General features: G+C 43.4%; 2 protein-coding genes across 2 annotated transcripts in view; one reads left to right on the forward strand and one right to left on the reverse strand.

Annotated features, from left to right (window-relative positions):
• Capza1 (capping actin protein of muscle Z-line subunit alpha 1) overlaps window positions 1-18,405 on the reverse strand; it is a 43,438-nt gene extending 25,033 nt beyond the window's left edge. The window contains exon 1 of the mRNA XM_045138205.1: window positions 18,192-18,405. Within this exon, the coding sequence (XP_044994140.1) occupies window positions 18,192-18,230 (39 nt within the window). The 5' untranslated portion in view covers window positions 18,231-18,405. The remainder of the gene's footprint in view (window positions 1-18,191) is intronic.
• The window catches only part of St7l (suppression of tumorigenicity 7 like), a 102,720-nt gene continuing 94,729 nt past the window's right edge, over window positions 18,346-26,336 (forward strand). The window contains exons 1-2 of the mRNA XM_004658984.3: window positions 18,346-19,124; window positions 24,915-24,997. Of these exons, the coding sequence (XP_004659041.2) occupies window positions 18,641-19,124; window positions 24,915-24,997 (567 nt within the window). The 5' untranslated portion in view covers window positions 18,346-18,640. The remainder of the gene's footprint in view (window positions 19,125-24,914; window positions 24,998-26,336) is intronic.

Below are 26,336 nucleotides of genomic sequence, written 5' to 3' on the forward strand. Positions count from 1 at the left end.
CTGGGCATGGCCACAAGCCCCTGTAATCCCAGTCCAGTAGGGGACAGAGACCCAAGAACAGATGAAGCTAGATCCAAAAATAATAAAAATAAACAGGATCAAAAACAAGACCAGAGGGCTGGAGAGAGGGCTTATCGGTTAGGGGCTTGCCTGTGAAGCTTAAGACCCCAGTTGATGGCTCGATTCCCCGGGACCCATGTTAGCCAGATGCACAAGGGGGTGCATGCATCTGGAGTTCGTTTGCAGTGGCTGGAGGCCCTGGAGCACCCATCTTCTCTCTCTCTCTATTTGCCTCTTTCCCTCTCTGTCTGTCGCTCTCAAATAAATACATAAAAATAAATAAATAAATAAATAAAACAAGACCAGAGGCTGGAGGGATGGCTTACGGTTAAGGTGTTTGCCTGCCAAGCCAAAGGACCCAGGTTCGATTGCCCAGGACCCACATTAGCCAACTGTACAAGGGGCTGCATGCATCTGGAGTTCGTCTGCTGTGGCTGGAGGCCCTGGTGTGCCCATTCTCTCCCTCTTTCTTTTTCTCTCAAATAAATAAAATATATTAAAAAAATAAAATATTAAAAAAATAAGACCAGAGAGAAGAGCTTTGGGTGGGACATCCTACATTCTATTCAAGACACTGCAGGCAAGAAACCCCCACCACAGGCAAGCATAAAGGGTGCCACAAGAACACACACACGTGCATATATCAAAAGTAAAATAAAGAAAAACGTTATTAACAGAATAAAAGTTTTGTAAAGTATTAACTCAATCTCAGTGGAGATTTAACAAGTGAAGTCGTGGGCTGGCAAACGGTTCAGTGGGTATGGTGGATAAAGTGCTTGCTGTACAAGTGTGAGTACCTGAGTTCAGAACCCTGGATCTGTGGTGAGTGTCTGCAATCTCAGAAGCCTATGGCAGAAAGGGAGGCAGAGACAGGAGAATTTCCCAAAAAGCCTGGCAAACACTGGTACACAAGAGACCTTGCATCAAACAAGGTAGAAGAAGAGCAACATGTGAAACCATCCTCTGATGTCTACATGCATTCTGAGGCACACCCACACATGAACACACATTAACATACCTCATGCACAAAATAAAATCATCATAAATGCAAAATGACATTCATAAGTAGGTACATATATACAGGACTTAAGCCCTGATTGGTTTAATTAGCAGATATGCTTAAATGTTTAGAAAAAGTAGAAAGAGATACAGAGACCTCTAAGCCAGATACAATGTGTATTTATTGGGAACTAGGTTAAGATAGTAGGGAACATTGCACACCAACACCTTGAGATTAAGGTGCCAGAGAGTAATGATGTAAATGTTAAGCTCACAAGAGTACATTTAAGCAGTGAGAGTCTATGCTGGATGGGAACAGAAGCAGTGGAAAATAAGGGTTTATAGCTGGTGTACATCTGACATATTTATGACACCCTAACTTAAATATATACCTTTTACCAATCTTATTTAATCTTTTGAAGTCCCTTCTGGTTTCACACACCAGCTTTGCCACTCCATTGCTTATATTTAGCTTCTTCATTTGTGAGTGTAATTCCTTTTCACATCTAGGACTGTTTTAAATATCCAATAAGGCAAACTGACATAGTACTTCATTTTTCACCTAAGCAAATGCCAAGATAATAAACCTGGTGCAATGTCTTTAATTTTTTCTGCTATGTAGTCTCAGGTTGGCCTTGAACTCACAGTAATTCTCTTACCTCAGCTTCCTGAGTGCTGGGATTAAAGGCGTGTGCCACCAGGCATGGCTCCTAGCATTATGTCTTTAAAAGTTTAGATCTATGTGGTTAATAATTTGTTCATTTATTCAAACCAACACACATGCATATACACACACGCACCCCCAAATTCATTTGATCCCAAGCACTGAGGTGGTACTAAAGATAAAGATAACATGAAAAATAGAAAAGAACTAAGCCAACTAATTCCCTTTTGCCTTAAGCCAGCGGTTTTGAACCATGGTTGCACATTGAAGTCACCTATAGAGATTGAGGGGTAGAAGCCTGGGTCCTACCTGCAGAGACCATAGACCTTAACAAAGGACCAAGATTTAGTCAGGATTGGCTTTTGAAAAGCTTCCTCTGGTGATTCCAACATGTTGCTAAGGTAGAGAGCCACTACATTAGACTAATAAAAAAGTGCAAATTAGCCAGGCACTTGAGAGGCAAAGGTAGGATTGCCATGAGTCCAAGGCCATCCTGAAACTACATAGTGAATTCCAGGTCAGCATGAGCTAGAGTGAGACCCTACCTCAAAAAAGAAAAGAAAAAAAAAAAGTGCAAATTAACATGCTGGATACAAATAACACAAGTCAACCATAGTAAATATCTTAGCTTTACAACTTTGTATATACTTAAGTCCTTACTAGGATGTGTAAGCTATTTAAAAACAACTAATTCGCAGTAACAAAACTGCCAATCAGTAGTATAGAGCATATATGACACAAACCTTAGAGGAAGGAGATATATACAGGCTAGGCCAGTGAAAGAAAACTACAAGGAAAAGGAAGGCAGGATCTAAGCTGGACACTACAAAATGTTTTAGATACATTATGAGCAAAGGAGTAATGATAGCATGCTAATGCATGCCTGCAATACCATCACTAAGGAGAGGTGGGAGAATAGCAAGCTTGAGGCCAGTCTGGGCTTCACAGTGAGATTCTGTCTCAAAACAAAAGGAGAAATGACTGAAGGAGAATCTACAATTTGCAAAATTTTGAGACATAAGAGCTTCCCTCCAGCCCTGCAGAGAACTTCTTACTAGTAATAGGGTAACATATTAACCTATCTAGAGAAAGCAATCAGCATTCAGTGCTATGACCCAAGACCTTCCTCAATCTTCCTGTTAGGTCTGTATATATATTTCTTATGCAGAAAGATGCCATTAACATTTTTAGATGACATTTTTAGTTAATGTTTCTGGTTCCAATTTGATATTCAAAAATTTCAGGGCTGGAAAGATGGCTTAGTGGTTAAGGCATTTGCCTGTGAAGCCTAAGGACCCTGGTTCAATTTCCCAGGACACGCATAAGCAACTTGCACAAAGGGGGCGAATGCATCTAGAGTTCATTTACAGTGGCTGGAGGCCCTGGTGTGCCCATTCTCTCTCTGCTTCTTTCTCCCTCTCAAATAAATAAATAAAACAGCCAGGTGTGGTGGCGCAGGTCTTTAATCCTTGCAGAGATAGGAGGATTGTCATGAGTTAGAGACCACCCTGAGAGGACAATTGTGCATTTCAGGAGAGCCTGGGCTAGAATGAGACCCTACCTCAGGAAAAAAAAAATGTTGTTTGATTTCTCATGTACCCTTCACCTTGGCATGGGGGCCTTCAGATCTTTAAATTTCTAAAGCCATGTTTCTGAAAAGGTTCATAACAAATTTTACGGTACGTGGTGGTTTGATTCAGGTGTCCCCTATAAATTTACGCATTCTGAGATTGGTCCAGCTGACCTGCACTGGACAACAGAAAGAATGTAGTCTTTTGAAGGGGCCTGAATGCTAAAGATTTCCTGTTCTTCAAAAGTCTGCTTTATTCCCTCCTGGATTAATAAAATGGCACCCCAACTGGTATTACAGAGTATAAAAATGCAGGAAAGAGAGGATTATTGAATTTGTAACACAGTCTTGTGTTTTGGAAATGGCCACGGGCAGTGCGCAGGTTTGCTGGATGCCTGCATGCAGATCCGATGGAGCTGTGGCTTGTAGTAGAGACCTTGTGGAGATGCTGGGACTATGGGCTAAGGGGAGCTGCGGGCCTGGATGAAGTTTTCCAGGACTGTGAGTAGCCTAGCTAGAGGGGTAGAATTGAAGCTCCAGACTTGTTGCTGGTTAGAATGATCAGACTTGGAGACTTGTCAGTGACTAGAGTTGTTGGACTTGGGAGTTATAGTTTGGTGTTTCTCCTGGCTGTTTTAAATCTTGTATTGGTTGAATATTTCTTTGCTATGCCCAATGCCATCTTTTGCAGTGTGAATGTTTATTCTGTGGCATTATGGGTTTGGGGGGGACTTTTTTGGTATTATAGCTCAGTACTCGGGAGGCATAAGTAGGAGGATTGCCATGAGTTTGAGGCCACCTTGAGATTACATAGTGAATTCCAGGTTAGCCTGAGCTAGAGTGAGACCCTACCTTGAACCCCCCCACAAAAAAATAGAAAGTCTTAGACTATGGGGATGTTTGAACATCATTGGAATTGGTAAAACTATGAGGACTTTTAAAGTTGGACTAAATGCATTGTATTTTACATCATGTATGGTTATCAGTTTATGGGGGCCAGAGGCGGAATGTGGTGGTTTGATTCAGGTGTCCCCCATAAACTTACGTGTTCTGAATGCCAGGTTCCCAGCTGCTGGAGATTTGGGAATTAATGTCTCCTAGAGGCAGTGATTGTTGGGGGCAGGCTTATGGGTATTATAGCTACTGTCCCCTTGCCAGTGCACACTCTCCTGTCACTGTTATCCATCTGTTGTTGGCCCGGAGGCAGTATCCACCCTCTGCTCCTGCTATCATTTCCCCTGCCATCGGGGAGCTTCCCCTCGAGTCTGTAAGCCAAAACAAACCTGTTTTCTCCACAAACTGCTCTTGGTTTGGTGATTTCTGCCAGCAATGTGAACCTGACTGAAACACGGCAGAAATTTTAATTTAATTTATTTATTTGCAAGAAGGGAGAGGGGAGAGAGGGAGGGAGGGATGGAGGGTGGGAGGAAGAGAGGGAGGGTGGGAGGAGAGACAGAGAATGGGTTCACCAGGGTCTCCAGACACTGCAAATGAATCCCAAACACATGTGCCCCTTGTGCAGCTGGCTTATGTGGGTCCTGGAGAATTGAACCTAGGTCCTTTGGCTTCGCAGGCAAATGCCTTAACCGCTAAGCCACTTCTCCAGCCCCACAGTAGAATTTTTGGTGGCACACTTAAAGAAGTTCAAAAGATCACTAAGTTATCTCAGCAATAATTATAATACTGCCAAAGAATCTCTGTTTCAGCATCTAGGAAGGCATCCACATAACCACACTATTCACTGGGCATGCTCTTTAAAGTTGTGTCAATATCTCCACTCAAAATGAGTTCCAATATAGGCTCTAGACATAGACTACCAACAATGTATTTACTCTAATTATTAGCTCTAGACACCTGATCACATGTTTTTAGTCTCAAATGTGACTCAGTTTACTCAATTGTAAAGCTGAGATAACATAAGCATTTATCTGAGTAGATGTTCTGACACGAATACATGTTAGTATTTAAGGTACCTAATACCCAATAAACAGATAAAATGTTACCTCAATGCAAAAGCAAGAATTTACAAAGCAACTCTATTATTATTTATGACCTTTCTTTGGTGCCTGGTATTATACTGTCTTCTTGTTTATATGCTACATACGTGGAGCAAAGGATCCATTCAATTGAACATTACATCTCACACTGACTTAAAATAGGTATGTATATAGCTGTAGTTGAGACACATTTTATATACTGCTCAAAACTGAGATAGTTGTGAAGAATTTATAGTAAGCCAGCTAGTAAGGAAGAAGAGGTTGGAGGCAGAGGGAATTAGAAATGCTGTTAAAAATAAATTCAGCCAGGGCTGGAAAGATGGTTTAGTAGTTAAGCACTTGCCTGTGAAGCCTAAGGACTCCAGTTCAAGGCTCCATTCCTCAGGTCCCACATAAGCCAGATGCACAAGCATCTGGAGTTCGTTTGCAGTGGCTGGAGGCCCTGGCACGCCCATTCTCTATCTGCCCCTTTCTTTGTCTGTCACTCTCAAATAAAAAAACAATAAATAAATAACTAAATTCAGCCAAGTACAGTGACCGATACCTTTAATCCCAGCACTTGGGAGGAAGAAGTAGGAGGACTGCTGTGAGGTAAGCCTGGGACTACAGTTTCAGGTCAGCCTGGATTAGAGTGAGACCCTACATTAGTGGGGGAGACCTCAAACATAAGAACAAGTCCTCTCAGGTCAGACATGGTGGCACAGACCTGTAATCCCAGCATTTAGAGGCAGAGGCAAGAAATTGCTGCCAAGTTTGAAATCATCCTGATCTATATAGAACGTTCTAGGTCATCTCAGGGTTAAACAAAGACATTCTGTCTCAAAAAACCTAAAGTCGGCCACAAACTCGAGCCAGCTTTGGGCTAGAGATTGAGACCATATCTTTAAAAAAAAAAAAAAAAAAAAAAAAAAAAAAAAAAAGAATGGTGTTACAGCTAGCTCAGCAGAATGCTTGCCTAACAAACCAACAATAATGAAAAAAGAACCAAACAACAAGGTCCTGAATGAAGACAATGGCAGAAGGAATGTGGACAGGTTACAGATTACTATATTACTGTTAAATGAAAAGTAGGCCCCAGAGTGGTGATGTATGCCCATTAATTCCAGTATTGGGAGGTGGAGGCAGAAGAATCAGTGTAATGCCAACCTTGTCTATATGAGACCCTGTCTCAAAACACACACATACACACACACACACGTGGGTGAGTGTGCCTTAAACTAGGAATATAGCTCAGTGGTGGAAAGCTTCTTTAGTATGCATGAGGCCCAGGGTCTAAGCCCTCATGCTAAAGAAAGGGTAAGTTTTCTTTTTCTTTTCTTTTTTTTTTTGAACTGTCACAATATTTTATTACTCAAATGTATCTCAAGCAGTACATGCTTAACATGGGATTCCTATCAGATTGAGATTTTTAAACAAACATTTGTATTCATTTATTTGAAAGCGGGGTGGTGGTGGTGGAAACGGGCACATCATGGCCTCTTGGTGCTGTAAAGGAACTCCAGATCCATGAACTAACTCCATTTTGTGCATCTGGACTTATGGATACTGGAGAACTGAAACCCAAAGATATATATATATATATATATATACATACATACATACATACATACACACACACACACACACACACACACACACACACACATATATACACACACACACATACACACACACACACACACACACACACACACACACATATATTTTTTTTCTTTTTGAGACTGGTTCTCATGTAGTCCAACCTGGCCTAGCACCTGCTATGTAGTCAAATTTGGCCTTGAACTTCTTTTTTAAATTTATTTTTATTTGAAAGAGAGATGGAGAGAGAAGACAAATTGGGGGGTGGGGAGAATGGGACTCTGGTCACTGCAAATGAACTCCAGATGCATGCACCGCCACCTTGTGCATCTGGTTTATGTGGTCCTGGGGAATCAAATCTGGGTCTTTTGGCTTTGCAGGCAAGTACCTTAATCATTAAGCACTCTCTCCAGTCCTGGCCTTGAACTTCTTCTGGCCCTCTTGTGGATTGAACCTAGTGCTCTGTTAATGTCAGAGAAGCACTCTACCAACTAACTGAACTACATTCTCAGCCCCTAATTTGAGATGTTTTACTTTTTTAAAAAATTCAAAATTCAACATCTAGTGTGTTCTTTTTCTTTTTTAAAATTGTACTTATTTGCAAGCAGAGAGAGAGAGACAGAATATATGGGTGCACCAGGGTCCCTAGCCACTGCAAATGAACTCCAGATGCATGTACCCCCTTGTATGTCTGGATTATGTGAATACTGGGGAACTGAACCTCGGTCCTTTGGCTTTGCAGGCAAGTGCCTTAACTGCTAAGCCATCTCTCCAGCCCAAGAAAGGGTAGCTTTTCATCCGTATATGTACAAAACACAATACAAAAGGAACTAGTAATACTCCCATTGGCTGCCTTTCAGGGAAACTGGGTGGCTGCAGCAGAGGGACAAAAAGGGACTTTTTGTTTATATATCTCCTTTTTCTACCATTCTAAGTACTTCACTAGATACCTAAATTATTTTTTAAATATTAGCATTAATGGAAATGGAGGAAGAGAAACTAATGACAGGAATAATTAACAGATTTAAATGCTAAATGAACAAAGAAGGAGATGCCAAAGGTGAAGAAGATGGAACAAATGTTTTGTGTCCCTCTACAACTAAGAGAGTAAGGTGGAATGAACAGAAATGCAGAAGTCCACAGAAGGTTCTGATGAAGGGAGAAAATAGTACAGGGATACTGAAATTATCTAGTTCAGAAATACATACGCAGGGCTGGGGGGATGGTTTAGCAGTTAAGGTGCTTGCCTGCAAAGCCTAAGGACCCAGGTTTGTTTTTCCAGATCCCATGTGAGCCAGATGCACATGATGATGCATGCATTTGGAGTTCATTTGCAGTGCCTTGAGGCCCTCTCTCTCTCTCTCCTTCTCTCCATCTCTAATAAATAAATTAAAAAATACATAATTTTTTAAAAAAGAAATACCTAAGCAGTCACTCGTCTTCAGTGTCATGACTAATTTCCCTAACCAGGGTTTTTAATTTCATGACTCATATAAAGACTTTTATTATTCATACTTGGCAAGAAAATGCAAGAAGTTTGTACACTGGATAGAGAAAAGAACAAGTAATGCCTGGTCCTATAGTGCTTGTTTTTCTTAAGCTCTAAAGGAAGGACTAGCATCAGATAAAGCAAATGCTTTCACTGGGAGCTTTCCAAGACTTCCTGCCAGTACATATATAGTTATACTGGCATCCATAAGGCTCTGCAGCTTCATGAGATCTATCAGAAACATACTCGGGGAGTGGGGAGGGTAGTTCAGAGCAGTAGCATGGCAGAGCACCAGTGATGTCAGCAGGTGCTCAGACACAACAATGCACAGAAAAGGTATCACCAGGTACAGACACATTCCTAAAGACAGTTCCTAGAGCCTACCAGATTATCTGAGTGCTCTGTAGAGGCTAAGGGGGAAGTATAGAAACTAATTAATGCAGTTGGGATGGTCTTTATACAGGTAAATTTGACTATACTGTGCTCCCAGTGCTATGTAAAGCACGAGAAAAACAGACATGAGCTGGGTGTGGTGGTCCATGCCTTTAATCCTAGCACTCAGAAGGCAAAGGTAAGAGGATCACTCTGGGTTCAAGGCCAGTCTGAGACTACATAGTGAATTCCAGGTCAGACTGGGCTATAGTGAGACCCTGACTCAAAAACAACAAAAAAGACATGGCTCCAGTTTCCCAGAGCGAGTGAGCAAGCAACAGAAGAGATAGGGCCTCAGCTACTGCAATCAAACTCCAGACTCTTGTACCACCTAGTGGGTTGTATAACCTTACACTTGCCTCATCTTTGTATGTCTGGCTAACCTGAGATTTGGAGAGTAAAACATAGGTTCTTAGGCTTCGTAGGCAAGCAGCTTAACCATTAAGCCATCTCTGTAGCCCAGAACTTAGTCTTTTTTTTATTTGTTTGATTTTTTGAGGTAGGGTCTTGTGCAAGCACAGGGTGACCTGGAATTCAATAATTCACTATGCAGTCTCAGAGTGGCCTTGAACTCACAACAAAAAAAAATCAGATGTATGCACCACTTTATGCATTTGACTTTATATGGATAATGGGGAACTGAAATCCGGTGGTCAGGCTTTGTAAGCAAGTGTCTTTAACCACTGAGCCATCTCCCCATCCCATGTTTCAATTTTTGAACAGTTCATTACACTTTGTTGGAGTAGTATGAGCTATTACCCTACTTCAGCAGGAAGCTGAGGCCCAACTCAGTTTAAGAGGTTTATAAAAAAAATCACACCAGTGACTGGACACATAGCAGGAAGTCAAAACCTCCTAATATTCTGAATCATTCTTTTCCCCTACATCACAGTATTTTGTTTCTAATTCCTTAAATGGATACCTCTATTCTGCTTTTTTACTTGAGGTCCATGGAAAAAGTGTATATAAAAAGGCACAACTCCGAATCAGACAAACCAAGAGTCTGAATTTCATGACAATTGTATTATGATGTTTAACATTAAGGCCATTTTAAAAAAGTATTTTTTTACAGAAAGAGAGAATCAGAATGAATGAGAAGGAGTGCCACTGGGGCCTAGTCCCACTGCAAATTAACTACAGACACATGAGCCACTTTGTGCACCAGGCTTTATGGGTACTAGGGAATCAAACCCAGGCCTTCAGGCTTTGCAAACAAGTGCCTTTAATGGCTAAACCATATCTCCAGCCCAAGGCCAGTTTTAATAAAACCCGTTTAATATTCTGGGAAAAACTATGACAAACCTGTATTCTTTTAACAAACGACTGAACATCTGATTTTGTACCTGTTTAGGCTTTGACCTTCAGTCTACAACATTTTTTTTTTTTTTGTATTTGAGAGAGAGATAACAAGGAAGACAAAGAGAGAGTAAGGAGCTGGGCGTGGTGGCACACACCTTTAACCCTAGCACTTGGGAGGCAGAGGTAGGAGGATCACCGTGAGTTCAAGGACACCCTGAGAATACATAGTGAATTCCAGATCAGCCTGGGCTAGAGAGAGACCCTACCTCGAAAAGCAAAAACAAAAAAACCATACATACACACATGCGTACACACACACAGACCAAGAGAGTGAGTATGGTTGTGTCAGAACCTCCTTCCACTGCAAATGAACTCCAACCATAGTGTATACAGCTTCACATGGGCACTGGAGAACCGAACCCAGGCTGTCAGGCTTTGTAAGCAAGAGCCCTTAACTGCTGAGCCATGTTTCCAGCCCCCAGGATTATTATTATTATTTTTTTTTATGAGAGAGAGAGAGACAGAAAATGGGCGCAACAGGGCCCCCAGCCACTGCAAAGGAACTCCAGGCACATGTGCTACCATGTGCATCTGGCTTACGTGGGACCTGGAGAATCGAACTGGGATCCTTTGGCTTTGCAGGCAAATGCCTTAACTGCTAAACCATCTCTCCAGCCCCTGCCCTCAGGATTTTTAACAGATTATATGAATACAACTTAGCAGAACTAACTAGAAGCCCAGGAAGATTATAAAAAAGTATTAATAGGTACATATATATTAATAGGTACATACATACACTTCTGTCTTTTCAAAAAAAACATTTTATCGCCTTAAGTGAGGTCAGGGGAAGAGACTGAGTAAAGGAAAGGTGGAGAGAGGGCTAATCAAAATCTAAGAGGATATATATAAGTCATATGGAAACCTACTTTTTTGGGGCAATTGAACACATAGGAATCATAGATTGTTACTAGAAAATTTTCAGTGCCAGGGATGGGAAACCTTCCAGTGAGTTGTTGGCCAGGGTGGTCACTGATAACCCCAAAACATTACAGGCCATTGCTGGGGCCCTTGGTTTCCCACCAAGAATAGATGGTAAGACCCTATTGCTGAAGACTCCACATACTTGGGTTGCAAGGCCACTAAGAAATCCTGATGGACTTGAGCTGAAAACCTCCTCCATGTCAAAACCTCCTCCATGACAAAAAGCTGGAAAATGCTATGCTGCATGCAGTTCAATGGGTGAAAGAGAAATCAACAGTGAAGATACCCAACAGTGGACACTGCAAGCCTTATATTTGGCTAGTCAAGTCAAATGAGCCAACGGTGCAACAGTGGCATGTCTGACATGGAGGAAACCAACTGCCCTCTAATTTGACTGGAGGCCCACTCCATGGGCCTACAACAGGGGTAGACATGAGCCCTAGTGGTGTAACATCTGCTGCTATCTGGCTAAATGTGTGTACTATGTTCACCAAACTGAGGTAGGCACTTTTCTTAATGTTCATACCCATATATTAATGCTACTCTCACTTTTGGTTAGAGAAACTTTTCTTTTTTTCTGGTTTTTTGAGGTAGGGTCTCACTCTAGCCCCAGCTGACCTGGAATTCACTATGGAGTCTCAGGGTGGCCTCGAACTCATGGCAATCCTCCTACCTCTGCCTCCCAAGTGCTGGGATTAAAGGCGCGTGCCACTACGCCCGGCTTAAGAAGCTTTTCTTTTCAGATGGCAGTGTCATTGGGATGACTTAGAAGGCATCATGGTGCTGAGAAGTGACAGAGGAGTGCTCAGCACTGAAATATCTCTATCACACCTTCCAAGGCTCAGGGTGCATTGCGGAAGAGGTGGTGGAAAGAATGTAAGGGCCAAAGGAAGGGTAGGACTCCTTACAACATGCTCCTCCAGACACAAAATGGCCTGGATATCCATGACCTAGCTGTGCCTGACATTACCTACATAAGACCATCATAATAGGAGGAAAAAATCATGACATCAAAATAAAAGAGATACTGAGAGGGGGAGGGGATATGATGGAGAATGGAGTTTCAAAGGGGAAAGTCAGGGGAGGGAGGGAATTACCATAGAATGTTGTTTACAATCATGGAAATTGTTAATAAAAATCCCTCCCGTCTTATTTTTTAATTTTTTATCTATTTATTTGCAAGGCCTTTTCATCACTGCAAACTAACTACAGATGCATATGCCACTTCCTCCATCTGGCTTTACATGGGTACTGGGGAATCAAATCCAGGATGTTAGGTTTTGTAAGCAAACACCTTAACTGCGAACCATCTCTCCAGCCCTTGTCTCAGACCCTCATGCTTGCATAGCACATGCTCTTACTCAGTCCTTGTCTCCCCCCCCCCCCCAAGGTAGGGTCTCACTCTAGCTCAGGTTGACCTGGAATTCACTCTGTAGTCTCAAGGTGGCCTCAAATTCATTGTGATCCTCCTACCTCTACTTCCTAAGTGCTGGGATTAAAGGTGTGTGCCACCACTCCCAGCTATCTTTTTTTTTGAAACAGGGTCTCATGTATCCCAGACTGGCCTATGTAGCCAAAGCTGATCTTGAACTCCTGATCCTCCTGCCTCCACATCCCAAGTGTTGGGAATATAGATATGTACCACCATGCCTACTGAAAAAAATGGAATTAATCTAATTGATGATTTATTAGAAAATGGTCTCAGCCAGTTCTGGTGGTGCATGCCGGCAGGAAATTGCTGAAGAGGTGGAGGCAGGAGGATCAGAACATAGTCTCAGAAGGACTGGAGAGATGGCTCAGCAATTGAGGTACTTACCTGCAAAAAAAAAATGCACTCTGGTAACTCCAATCCCATGGGGTCAGAGATCAGATAATCCAGGCTGACAGAAAACTTTCTCCTCTGGCTTCCATATGCAGATGGAGCATGCACATCATTTCATTTCTAGCTTCCTAATTAGGGTACCTTGGTCTTGCTTGCTTAGCACTTGGAACTAATTGAAGTGAATGAAGCATGTAAATATGGAGAAGACAGAGCTCATTTTCAGAAACACAATGCCACGATAAGACTAAAAGCATTTATTTCTTCATTATTACATACTTTACTTCCTGTTTTACTTCAACAGCTCATTATGACCATTTCAGGTAACACTGCAGAAGTGAAAAAAAAACCCAACTTCCTCTTTATAAAGTGATAAAAATCTTAGCAGCTATGAGAATGATTTTACTTGCTTTAATAGAAAGGAATTCACCAATCTTACTTCAGGGTTTACTGCTTTCAAAAAAAAAAAAAAAAGTAGTTGGGCGTGGTGGCATGCACCTTTAATCCTAGCACCCAGGATGCTGAGGTAAGAGGATCAATGTGAGTTTGAAGCCAGCCTCAGACTACATAGTGAATTCCACGTAAAAATATAGTAACAATATCCCAGTCTATTTGGTATCACACAATACATGACTATAAAAAACTGAGGTCTTAAATGAGAAAAAGAAAAAAGAAAATTTTTGATTTCTTTCAAGAAGTCAAAATACAAACTAAAGAATGAGCCCATGGCCTGGCACATGCTAAGCAAGCACTCTACTACTGAACGATATGCCCAGCCCCATTCCCTGCTCCAGGTTTTCTTTCCCTCACTCCAAGTCTGCCCTTCAACTTGCTCTGTAGCCCAGCCAGGAAGACCTTGATCTTTTGATCCCCTTGCCTCAGCCACCACGAGTAACCAGAATTACAGACCTATGTCACCAAGGTGGGTGAGGCTAAAAACATCTTTTTAACACAAATTAAAAAAAAAAAATTAATGTATTTATTAGAGAGAGAGAGAGAGGGGCAGACAGAGAGAAAAAGAGAATGGGCATGCTAGGGCCTCCAGCCACTGCAAACGAACTCTAGATGCTTGCGCCCCCTTGTGCATCTGGCTTATGTGGGTTCTGGGGAACTGAACCAGGGTCCTTAGGCTTTGCAGGCAAACGCCTTAACCGCTAAGTCATTTCCCCAGCCCAACATTATATATTTTGAGAGAAACAGGCTGGTAGAGTAGAGAGAGAATGGGTGCATCAGGGCCTCTAGCCACTGCAAGTGAAGTCCAGATGCATGTGCCACCATGAGCATGTTGCTTATGTGGGTACTGGGGAATCAAACCTGGATTGTTAGGCTTTGCAAGCAAGCACCTTAACAGCAGAGCCATCTCTCCAGCCTCTCAAAACATCTTTTATATTTCCCATTAAAGTCAGTTTGTACCATTGTGTGGGGTGGCTCACAACTATAAGGCTACCACTTAGGATGCTGAGACAGGAGGATCACTATAAATTTGAGGTCAGTCTGGGCCATAGTGAATCCAGGCCAGCTTGGGCTATAGAGTGAGACCTTGTTTCAAAAATCAATTATCAAATAAGTAAAATCTCTTTATAATAGTGATGTGGTTGTGGGCAGCTTATAGGACAAAAATTTCACTAAGGGTTACTTGCTTATGAATCAAACGGAAAAATACTTTCTCCATTTTTTTTTTTTGCATGTACACGTGTATGTGATGTGTGCAGATGTGCCTGCCAGATGCAACTACATACAGAGGCCAGAGGAGAATGTTGGGTGTCCTTCTCTTATTGCTCATCCATGAATTACCTTGACATGGAGTCTCCCTCAACCTGGAGCAGCTGTCCATCAACAAGACCCAAGGACTGGGGTTACAGATGTGTATGGCCATGCCCAGCTTGTTTTAATTATATAATAGTTTTATTCATTTATTTGATAGAGAAAGGTGGGGGGAGAGAGAATGAGAATGAATGGGCATGCCAAGGCCTCCAGCTACCGCAAACAAACTCCAGACACGTGCAACCCCTGTGCATATGGCTAATGTGGGTCCTGAGGAACTGAACCTAGGCCCTTTGGCTTTGCAGGCAAGTGCTTTAACTGCTAATCCATCCCTCCAGCCCCATGTAAGTGGGTTCTGGGGAGTCACATTTGGGAACTTGGGCTTGAGTAGATCTCATGCTTAAGCAGCAAGTGTTCTTTAACCACTGAGCCATCTCCCCAATCCTCAAATCTTGAATTTAGTTAAAATGAATCTGAAGGTGAGAGGAAACAAGGGTAAGTAGGTATGAAGATGAACAAGAACTCAAGCACACTTGCAATTCAATGTTCTTTCTTTTTATTCACTATTTAGAGGTATAGATAGGTTTCAACTCTGGGAAAAGGAACTTAACAAAATTATAGTAATCTCAGCTAGGCATGGTGGTGCATATCTTTAATTCCAGCACCTGGGAGGAAGAGGTAGGAGGATCAACGTGAGTTCAAGGCCACCCTGAGATTATATAGTGAATTCCAGGTCAGCCTGGGCTAGAGGGAGGCCTTTCCTCAAAACAAACAAAACCAGTAATCTCAAAAGATTTTGCTACATCACTATACTTCATTATCCACATTAATAAAGACAATGTGGATAAAACTTTAATTCCAGAACACAAGAGTCAGGAGTATTACCATAAACTGTAGGCCAGCCTGGTCTACACAGCAAATTCCACACCTGGTCTACACAGCTAGAGCTACTGGGGAATCAAGCCAAGCCATAGCAAGACCCTGTTTCAAAAAGCTACAATAAAAGAATAAATTCTTAAAAAAATGGCTTAGCAGTTAAAGGTGCTTGCCTATAAAGCCTAATAACCAGAGTTTGATTCCCCGGTACTCATGTAAAGCCAGATGAACAAAGTAGTACATGCATCTGGAGGGTTTTTTTTTTTTTTTTTTTTCCAGTTAGAGGCCCAGGGGTTGGTTGCCCATTCTCTCTGTAGCCAGATGTGATAGTGCATGCCTTTAATCTCAGCACTCAGAAGGCCTAGGTAGGAGGACTGCTGTGAGGCCGAGGCCACCCAGAGACTACAACAGTGAGTGGGTGCACCAGGGCCTCTAGCAGCTTCAAACAAACTCCAGATGCATGCACCACTTTGTGCATCTGGCTTTAGGTGACTTCTGGGAAGTCAAAATCTGGGCTGTCAGGCTTTGAGACCAGGTGCCTTTAACCACTGAGCCATCTCCCTACACCCAGTATTATTATTACTATTATTTTATGATTTGCAATACTGAGGTCCAAACACAGGACCTTGTATAGGTTAAGCACTTAACCACAGAGCTGCACTCCAAACTGTTGTCACTGAAAGGTATTAAGTATTAACAGTATTTCAAGATAGCATGCCATACTTATGTATAATATTTTAAAATATTTTGTGCAGAGTATTGGATCAAATAGTCCTCTCAGAGCTAAAGAGATGGCTTAGTGGTTAAGGCATTTACCTTTGACCTAAGGACCCAGACTTGATTCCCCAGATCCCACATAAGCCAGATGCACAAGGTAGCACATGCATCTAGAGTTCATTTGCAGTAGCTCAAGGCCCTAGCATGCCCATTCTCTCTCTCTCCAATAAAGAAATTAAAATATATTCAAACAGTCTTCTCTCAATTCTAATTGTTCTTGCCTTCATGCCTGCCTTCCTTCTTCCTTAATTAATCTGCAAACAAATACACACACACGCACACAAAATGGGTATGCCAAGGCATGGTGACTCTGGTAAATGAACTCCAGAAACTTGTGCCACTTTGTGCATCCAGCTTTATGTGGGCACTGGGGAATTGAATCCAGTGCCTTAGGCTTTGCAGGTAAGTGCTTAACTGCTAAGCCATATTCCCAGCCCTTCCTTTCTTTTGAGTAAGGGGAAAGAGATTTTATTGAGGAATAGGTGCAAAAACCCCAGAGTGCCCGGGAAAACATACTTAAGATATCAGCTAGCATCAAAAAGAGAGAAAAGAGAAAAGCAAGAGTTATGCTTCTTGAGTTAGAACTTTGAAAGATGTGCAGGTCCGACACGAAGGTCTGCAAGCAACTGTCCCTGCCTCTCTATTACAAAAAGAACCCAGATAGATTTTACAGATCTGAATGTGCACACTGTCACCACAGAATGAAACAAAAGACACAATTCTTTTGCTATACTAGTTATCTGGTGAGAATATTCTAATTTCTACAGGCCCTAAAATGCTATGTATATATACTGAAAAACTTTTTTTTGACCTGTTTTATACAACCTATTTAAGAAGACTAGGAGGATCACCATGAGTTCAAGGCCAGCCTGGGGCTACAGAATGAGTTTCCGGTCAGTCTGGGCTAGAGTGAGACCCTGCCTAAAAGAAGAAAATGAAACAAAAAAAAGAATATACCATCACATTTAAGACACTTTTAAAGAACTAAGTATACAAATCGCACACAGACAAAATTATAATCAACCACTGTGGGGCACCAAAAAGGTAGGATGCTTTGTTTAGACTTGAATGTGTTCATATGAGGTTTATTTAATACATAAAATCTTTCTGCAGTTACAAGTAATCCACTGACTCGTCTTCACGTATTAACAAGGGAGCCAAAAACTATCTCCAAAAAAAAATTATGGCTAAGAGGATTAAGACACTTGGGTCAGAGTGCATTCAAGCAAGACAGCATCAGAAGGAAAAAAAAAAAGGGGGTTGTTCAAATTCTGAAGCAAACGCCCTGGGGCTTACAGATTTATACAGAGTAGCGAACTGGGGGCGTTGTATAAGTAAGGTGGACAATGCTTGGAGACCTCGCCGGTGGAGCAGCCCTGACAGCAAAACCACTTCCTGAGGAAGGAGGAGCAAAAGGGAAGTTAAGAGGCCACCCTAACCAGGAAGTGACTCGTCCCAAACTAGCTTCAATCATATCTAAAAATGGGGGGAGGGGGAAAGTGGGGTGAGCCCCAACAGCCAAAGGCGGTAAAACAACTGCTGCATGACACGTCGCGACATCACCATCACCTCCCGTTGTAATTACGGAAGAGTGCCCAGTTCCAGATTCAATACGGGAAGTGTCCCCCTCTCTTCTAGGAAAGTCTCGGGCTGCGAGGGAGAGCTGAGGAATGGGGATGTGGGGCCACCGCGAGGGAGAGGAGAGACCCTTTAAGAAGGAAGCGTCCCGGCGGCACGGACAGTGTGCCTGCGCGGGGAAAGAGCCCCGCTTTTTCCCAACGACACGGTCCGGCTCCTCCGTGCTGCTGGGCCAAGACCCTGTCGCCCGTCCAAGGGGGACGTGAGAGCGACAGAGAGAAAGAAAGAGAGAGGGGCGGACCCCTTACCTTCTCCTCATCCGACACCCGATCCTCGAAGTCGGCCATCTTGGGCTGCAATGGCCCAGCCCGGCCGGCGGCGGGCGCGAGGCAGGCCGGGAAGGAAGCCGAGGGATGGGGCCGTCGGAAGGGTCCGCCCGGAAACGCAGACCGCGAGCGCGCCGCCCTGTCAGTTCCGCGCCGGGGTGACGGCTCCAAGCGCCCGCCACCCAGGAAACCAGCCGGCCTTGTGCTCGAAGTCTCACGTCTCTGCCCCCCGAGTTACAGCCATGTCCCCGGGCATCCGGCCCACGCCGGCAGCGGGCTGCCACCGTCCCGGGCGCTGGGGCTCCATCGGACCAAGTAGTTGCTACTCCTAAAAGTTTGCGCGGTGGCTTTGCCGTCCGCGAGGGCCGAACGCCAGGCGCTAGGAGCTGCGGGGCCCCCAGGGACGACCGGAGGCTTTGCCAACCCCGGGCATGGGGTGCCAGGGGACCCTCCAACACGTCACTGCCGCGTCGCGTCTCGGCGCCCATCCTGCCGAGCCTTCCCCGCCCTCCCGAAGCACTTTCAAGTCCCCCCAGGACGCGCTCCGCCACCTTCCAGGGCTCGTCTCGGTCCAACTGCCCGGGACTCGGCCTCGTCGGAGGCCAAGTTCAGGTCCGCCACGATCCCAGGATTCCCAAGTCCGGGTTTCCTGCCCTTCTTCCCCCCCAGCTCCCCGCGCCCGCCCGAGCCGCAAGATGGCGGAGCGCGAAGGCTTGTGCGAAGCGTCGGGCGCCGCGGCGTCGCCTCATGCCCACGCCCTGGGCCTGGGCCTGGGCCTGGGCCCGCCGCTCGGCTGGAGAGAGCGGCTGCGGGCCGGCCTGGCGAGCTCGGGCAACTCCCTGTGGTTCCTGGCCGGCCTGGGGCTGCTGTACGCCCTGAGGGTCCCGCTGAGGCTTTGTGACAACCTGACAGCGGGTGAGAGGCCCAAACCTCCCGGGACGGCCGGGGGGCCCCCGGAGAGGTGCTGGTGGGGAGTGGGGGGGGGTGGGGTCGGGGGAGACAAGCGACAAAGGACTGGGATGCTCGGCGATCGCCGAGGGCTGCGCGGAAGGGCTGGGTGGGGCGCGACCCACCGGGTCTGCTCGTGGGCCACTGCCCTGCAGCTGATTGTCAAAGCTGGGCGGCCGCGTGCTGGCCCCTCCCCGGAGCTCCGAGGACCCGCCCTCTCTCCTGCTGCCGCAGAGCCGCTAGCCTCAGGTGGTAGGTAGGAGGACCGCAGAGAGGACTTGACATTTAGAGCCGCTCTTGCTGTTTGCACAGGCCTTTTGAGAAATCCAACCTTCGGGTCTCCGGCTGCCCACCCAGACAAAAAGATCAGCGCCGTCCATAGTGCAAGAGAGAAAGTAGCACGCGCTTAGCGGACCGCGCTTTTGTTTTAAGATAGTTGTGAAAGAGTTCGGTGAATAGTTTTCCGAACCCAACGTTGTGGCTCACGCCTTTAGCCCCAGCACTTGCGAGGCTGAGGTAGGAAAATCAGCATGAGTTCCATGAGTTCCTGAGCAAGAGAGAGATACTGTCTTAAAAAAACAAAACAAAACAGGACTGGGCAGATGGCTCAGTGGTTAAGGTGCTTGCCTGTAAAGACTTTTCCTGGTTTTCCTGATGTATTTGTGTGTTCTTTTAGGCTTATTCGTACGTGAACGGAAGAGAGGAGAAAGGTAGATGAACTGTTTAAATTTGTATGCTCATTGAGATGTTATTGGGTTTATCATATTTTTCTATTATTATTTGAGGACAAAGTCTATGTAGCCTAGGCTGGACTCAGACCATCCTCAAAATGTTCATTCAGAGATGGAGAGACGGCTTAGCCGTTACGGCGCATGCCTGCGAAGCCTAAGGACCCATGTAAGGCAGATGCACAAGATGGCGCATGCATCTGGAATTTGTTTGCAGTGGCTGGAGGCCCTGGCACGCCCATTCTCTCTCTCTTCCTCTCTCACTCTCTCTGTCCCTTTCTAAAATAAATAAAATGTTCTGTCAACATTTGCAGAGTACTTGTGTAGCCTCGGCTGAAGAACTTAAGAAGTGATGATCGATGGATTTTGCAAATGCTTTTCTTTAGCTCTAGATAGGATGAAATGGATGGGGTCCAGGGCCTCTAATGTTATTCCATTTCTTGCAGCAGCCCTAAGACATAGGATTATTTCTGTTAGATGATGACTCTATCAGTACAGTGGTTAATTTTTTTCTTAATATATTTTTTTTATAATTTTTTAAATTTATTTTATTTGAGAGCGACAGACACAGAGAGAAAGACAGATAGAGGGAGAGAGAGAGAATGGGCGCGCCAGGGCTTCCAGCCTCTGCAAACGAACTCCAGACGCGTGCGCCCCCTTGTGCATCTGGCTAACGTGGGACCTGGGGAACCGAGCCTCGAACCGGGGTCCTTAGGCTTCACAGGCAAGCGCTTAACCACTAAGCCATCTCTCCAGCCCAACAGTGGTTAATTTTTATGTAGTGAGAAAAGGCAGCCATCTCTTCTGTATCATGTAATGAAATGAAAGGTTGTGGGATAATGTTCTGAAATATTTTGGATTCTTTGTTGTTGCTTTTGAGGTAGGGTCTGGCCTAGCCCACGCTGACCTGGATTTCACTATGTAGTGGCAGGTGGCTTCAAACTCACTGCAATCCTCCTACCTCTGCCTCCTGAGTGCTGAGATTGTATTAAAGGTGTGTGCCACCACAGCCAGCTGACTTTGAAATTTTTAGAAGACAGGTACTAATGTGTAAAACAGGTAGATGAACTGTTTAGTAGTAGTTTGTGTGCTTATTGAAATGTTACTGAGTTTATCATATTTTTGTATTACCATTATTATTATTATTATTATCATCATTATTGTTTGGAGACAGAGTCTCATGTAGCCTAGGCTGAATTCAGACTGGCCATGAACACCTGCTTCCACCTCCCAAGTACTGGCATTAGAGGTATGTGCCACCATGCCCTGACTTAATTTTGGTTTTGTTTTGTTTTGTGACAAGGCCTCATTATGTGGCCAGACAGGATCTCACTATGTAGCTGAGGCTGTCCTCAAACTGAAGACTTTCTGAATGCAGGCTCCAGAATGCTGGGATTACAGGCTCACATCATCATGCCTAGTAATTTATCATTGTGTTTTGTTTTTCTGCATGTTAACTAAATATACCATTAGATGAGAGCAGTTAATTATTAGAAATTTTAATTTCATTTAAAACCCGAAGTATTGGGGTTAGGGTTATAGCTCAGTTGATAAAGTGCTCGCTTAGCATTCACAAGGCCTCGGATTGGATCCCCAGCACCACATAAACTGGGCATGGTGGCATTAGCCTGAAATCCCAACACTTAGGAGGTAGATACAGAAGGAAGGATCCAGTAGTTCAAGGTAATCCTGAGCTATATAGCTAGTTTGAGATCAGCCTGGGCTGCATAAGACCCTATCTCAAAACAAAACACATCGAAGTATTTATGAGAGAGTTATTTGAAGCAAAAATTATGGCCCAGTATTTCAGTAAGTCGGTGCAGAGCCATGTTTTTGTTTTTTGTTTTGTTTTGTTTTGTTTTGTTTGAGGTAGGGTTTTGATCTAGCTTAGACTGACCTGGAATTCACTATGTAGTCTCAGGCTGCCCTCAAACTCACGGTGCTCCTCCTACCTCTGCCTCCCGAGTGCTGGGATTAAAGGCATGCACTACCATGCCTGGTCTGTTTTTATTTAAAAAAAAAAAATATTGTTTCTAAGTGGGGTAGAGGGGAGGAGAGGGAGAGAATGGCCGCACTAAGGCCTCTTGCCGCTGCAAATGAACTCTATATACATGCACCACTTGGTGGCCTAGCTTTTTACATGGGTACTAGGGAATCAAATCTGAGCCATTAGGTTTTACAAACAAGTTCCTTTAACCACTGAGCTGTCTCTACAGCCCAGACTAGCTGTGAGTTCGCAGAAAGCCTGCCTTAGCCTCTGAAATGCTGGGATTGATGATAGCATGAACTATCATGCACAGCTTGAGAGATTTATTCTTCCTTTTCTTTGAGCTATTTTACCTCTTTAGCTAATTTACCAAATACACACAATTTCCTTCCCTGTGATTTAAAATACTAGTTTGTAGCTTACTAATTAAAGAGTAGTTTTATTTGTTTTTGAGGCAGCGTTTCTTGTAGCCCAACCTTGAGTTTGTTATGAATCCAGGAATGATCTTGAATTGCTGGTCCTCCTACACCTCCCAAGTGCCTTGGATTGCAGATATGAGCTGGTCACCATCACACTGAGGAGGCTGTTTTAAACTGCCCTTAAAAAGTATGATTAGGGCCGGGCGTGGTGGCGCACGCCTTTAATCCCAGCCCTCGGGAGGCAGAGGTAGGAGGTTCGCCGTGAGTTCGAAGCTACCCTGAGACTCCATAGTGAATTCCAGGTCAGCCTGGGCTAGAGTGAGACCCTACCTTGAAAAACCAAAAAGAAAAAAAAACAAAAAACAAAAAAAAAGTATGATTAGGGCTGGAGAGATGGCTTAGAGGTTAAGTGCTTGCCTGTGAAGCCTGAGGACCCTGGTTCGAGGCTCGATTCCCCAGGACCCACGTTAGCCAGATGCACAAGGGGGCGCACATGTCTGGAGTTCGTTTGCAGTGGGTGGAGGCCTTGGCGCGCCCATTCTCTCTCTCTCTCTCTCCCTCTCCCCCTCTTCCTCTCTCTGCTGCTCTCAACTAAATAAATAAATAAAAATAAAAACAAATTTAAAAAAAAGTATGATTAGATTCTTATCCTTGTAGTTTTGCCAAAGTTCTACTCTAAGTTATGGCTTATAAGTACTTTAGTTTGACGCTGGAAAGCAAGCTGAAATTATCCAATTTTGACTTTGTTCATGTGTGTGTGCTCACTAAACATTAAACCTAGGGCTTTGCTTATGCCAAACCTTATTTTGATTTGTTTCTTATTTAATCAGCAGTGTGAAATCCATTTTTACACAGTAAGTCAAAAGATACATATATCTATATATGTATTTTTTTATTGTTTTATTGTTTTTTCAAGGTAGCATCTCGCTGTAGCCCAGGCTGGCTTCAAACTCATGGCAATCCTACCTTTGCTTCCCAAGTGCTGGGACTAAAGGCATGCACCACTATGCTGAGCTTAGTAAATCAACCTTTAAGATGGGATACAATGGACATTTCAAATAGCTGTTTAAAACATACACAGCTTTTTCAAATGAATTTTGTACTGACTATTAATATAGACAGCTCCTGACTTAGGATGTCAACTTGTGACTTTTAGTTTTGTTTTGTTTTTTTCATGGTAGGGTCTTACTGTAGCACAGGCTGACCTGGAATTCACTATGTAGTCTCAGGGTGACTTTGAACTCACAGTGATCCTCCTACCTTTGCTTCCCAAGTGCTGGGATTAAAGGTATGTGCCGCCATGCCAGGCCCCTCTCACCCATTTTCTTTTTCTGAAGTTTTTTAAAATAAAAAAAAAATTAATTTTGAGAGACAGAGAAAGGCGGAGAGAGAGAGAGAATATGAATGGATGTACCAGGAACTCCAGCCACTGCAAATGAACTCCAGACACATGTGCCATCTGTGCATCTGTGAGTCCTAGAGAATTGAACCTGGGTCCTTAGGCTTTGCAGACAAGCACCTTAACCACTAAGGCATCTCTCTAGCCCTATTTTTTTTTCCAAGGTAGGGTCTCACACTCTAGCCCAGGCTGACCTGGAATTCACTAGGCTCAGGGTGGCCTTGAACTCCTTCCTACCTCTGCCTCCCAAGTGCTGGTATTAAAGGCATATACCACCATGCCCAGATCAACTTATGATTTTTAAGTTGTTCTATAGTACAAAAGTTATATGCATTCAATAGAAAGTCTGATCTTTTCCTTTAATAGTAATATGATCTCTCTGGTCAAAGCAGCAGCAGTAAGCTGCTCTCTCCCATTCAGGCTCAGAATCTGGACAGCAGATAACTAATCTACACAGTATTATGTTGCTAATCTTTTTTTTTTTTTTTTTTTTGAGGCAGGGTCTCACTGTAGCCCAGGCTGATCTGGAATTCACTATGTAGTCTCAGGGTGGCCTTGAACTCACAGCAATCCTCCTACCTCTGCCCACCAAGTGCTGGGATTAAAGGTGTGAGCTACCACAACCAGCTGCTAAGCTTTGATGTTTTGATAGAGGTATAACTTTTTTTTTTTTTTTTTTGAGATAGAGTCTTGCTGTAGCCCAGGCTGACCTAGAATTCACTGTGTAGTCTCAGGCTGGCCTTGAACTCCCAGTGAACCTCCTACCTCTGCCTCCAGAGCATTGGAACTAAAGTTGTGTGCCACCACACCTGGCGCATTCCTTTTTTTTTAGATTGTATTTTTATTTATTTATTTGGGAGAGAGAAAGGGAGAGAGAGAGAATGAGAATGAATGAGCATGTGAGGGCATCCAGCCACTGTAAACAAACTCCAAATGCATGCACCACTTTGTGCATCTGGCTTACATGGGTCCTAGGGAATTGAACATGGGTCCTTTTGCTTTGCAGGAAAGCACCTTAACCACTAAGCCATCTTTCCAGCTCCAAGCACATTCATTTTTTACTTGCAATATTTTCAGGTTGTGATGTTATCATCAGGACATATCCTCATTAGAAGTCAAGCATCTACACTGCTTCCATCCCTTCCCTCAGAGATGCCTGCCTGCATAATTGTAACTTACTTTAAATATGTGCTTTTTAAAACTTGATGTTTTCTCTTTTAACAGTGACAGGGTTTTTAAATTCCTTGACACCCAAGTTCTATGTGGCACTTACAGGGACATCTTCTTTGATATCTGGACTAATATTTGTAAGTAGTTTCCATTTACATATGTTTTGATATTCATCTAAAAACCTTGTTTATACTTAGATGTCAACACTTCTAAAATATGTTTTGATGGTTGGAAAAATAATTCCCTATTGAAACTGGACATGATGGCACATGTCTTTCATCTCAGCACTCTGTGAAGGAGGCAGATATAGGAGGATTGCTGTGAGTTTGAGACCAGCCTGGAACTATAGAATGAGTTCCAGGTAAGCTTAGGCTAGAGTGAGACCCTACTCCAGAAAAAAAAATAAAAAATCCCTGTTTACACAAGTTTGGGGAATACTACATTTCCTCTACTTTTAGAGCATTGCAGTTATTTATTGCATATTAGGATTTGTGGTATATTTTTCTTTTGTTTTTAAGAAAGGGTCTCACTCTATAGGCCTCAACTCACAATGGTCCTGCTGCCTTAGCCTCTAAAGTACTGGGACTTAGGCATAAGTTTTATTTATTACCTCTTAAAGACTTGTATACTGTAGTCAGAGAGGAATTGGGATGAGTTAGAAATTTAGTGCCTAAAGGGCCCACACTAGAACTTTAAAATGAATGAAATGGGCAGAGTCTAAGAGTTCATTATTTACTTTGAGTACTGGATAATCTGGATATTACCATGTAGACCTGTAATTGGTGTTTTCAAATTAAAAAAAATTTTAACTGGCTTAAACGGAACCTAGACATACAGATTTTATATAAGATCTCACAATATTTTAATGTTGATAATATTAGACAGACTATATGAATCTGGAATTTAGTCTGTAGTTTTTCCAAGTCTAATTTCTCATTTATAAATGGGAAATAGTAGTATCCATTTTGCAGACTTGAAGGAAACAAATGAGACAATGGGTGTAGACGTTTGTAATATTGTATCTGGCTCACTGAGCACTTAATGAATTTTGGTAGTTAGCCTGTGAAGCCCCACAATAAAGGAACCTAATTAACTCAATTTTTAAACTGCAATGATATTTAAAAAAATATTTACTTAGTATGTGTGCATGTTTGTGTAAGTGCACATGGTACATCACATGTGGGCAGGTCAGAGGACAACTTCAAGGTATCTTCAAGGTGCCACCTCTTTTTAGCTTTTAAATTAATTGAAATTAATTAATGTGTTATGAATATAACAGGGTCTAGCCACTACAAACAAACTCCAAATGCATGTGCCACCTTGTGCATCTGGCTTATGTGAGTAGGCAAGCACCTTAACCATGAAGCCATCTCTCTAGCCCAAAGACTTGTACCACTTTATGCAGCTGGCTTACATAAATGGCTTGAGAATTGAGCCTGGGTTGGCAGACTATAAGCAAGTGCCTTTAACCACTGA

The sequence above is a fragment of the Jaculus jaculus genome, chromosome 19, assembly GCF_020740685.1.
Source record: "Jaculus jaculus isolate mJacJac1 chromosome 19, mJacJac1.mat.Y.cur, whole genome shotgun sequence".
Lineage (NCBI taxonomy): Eukaryota > Metazoa > Chordata > Mammalia > Rodentia > Dipodidae > Jaculus > Jaculus jaculus.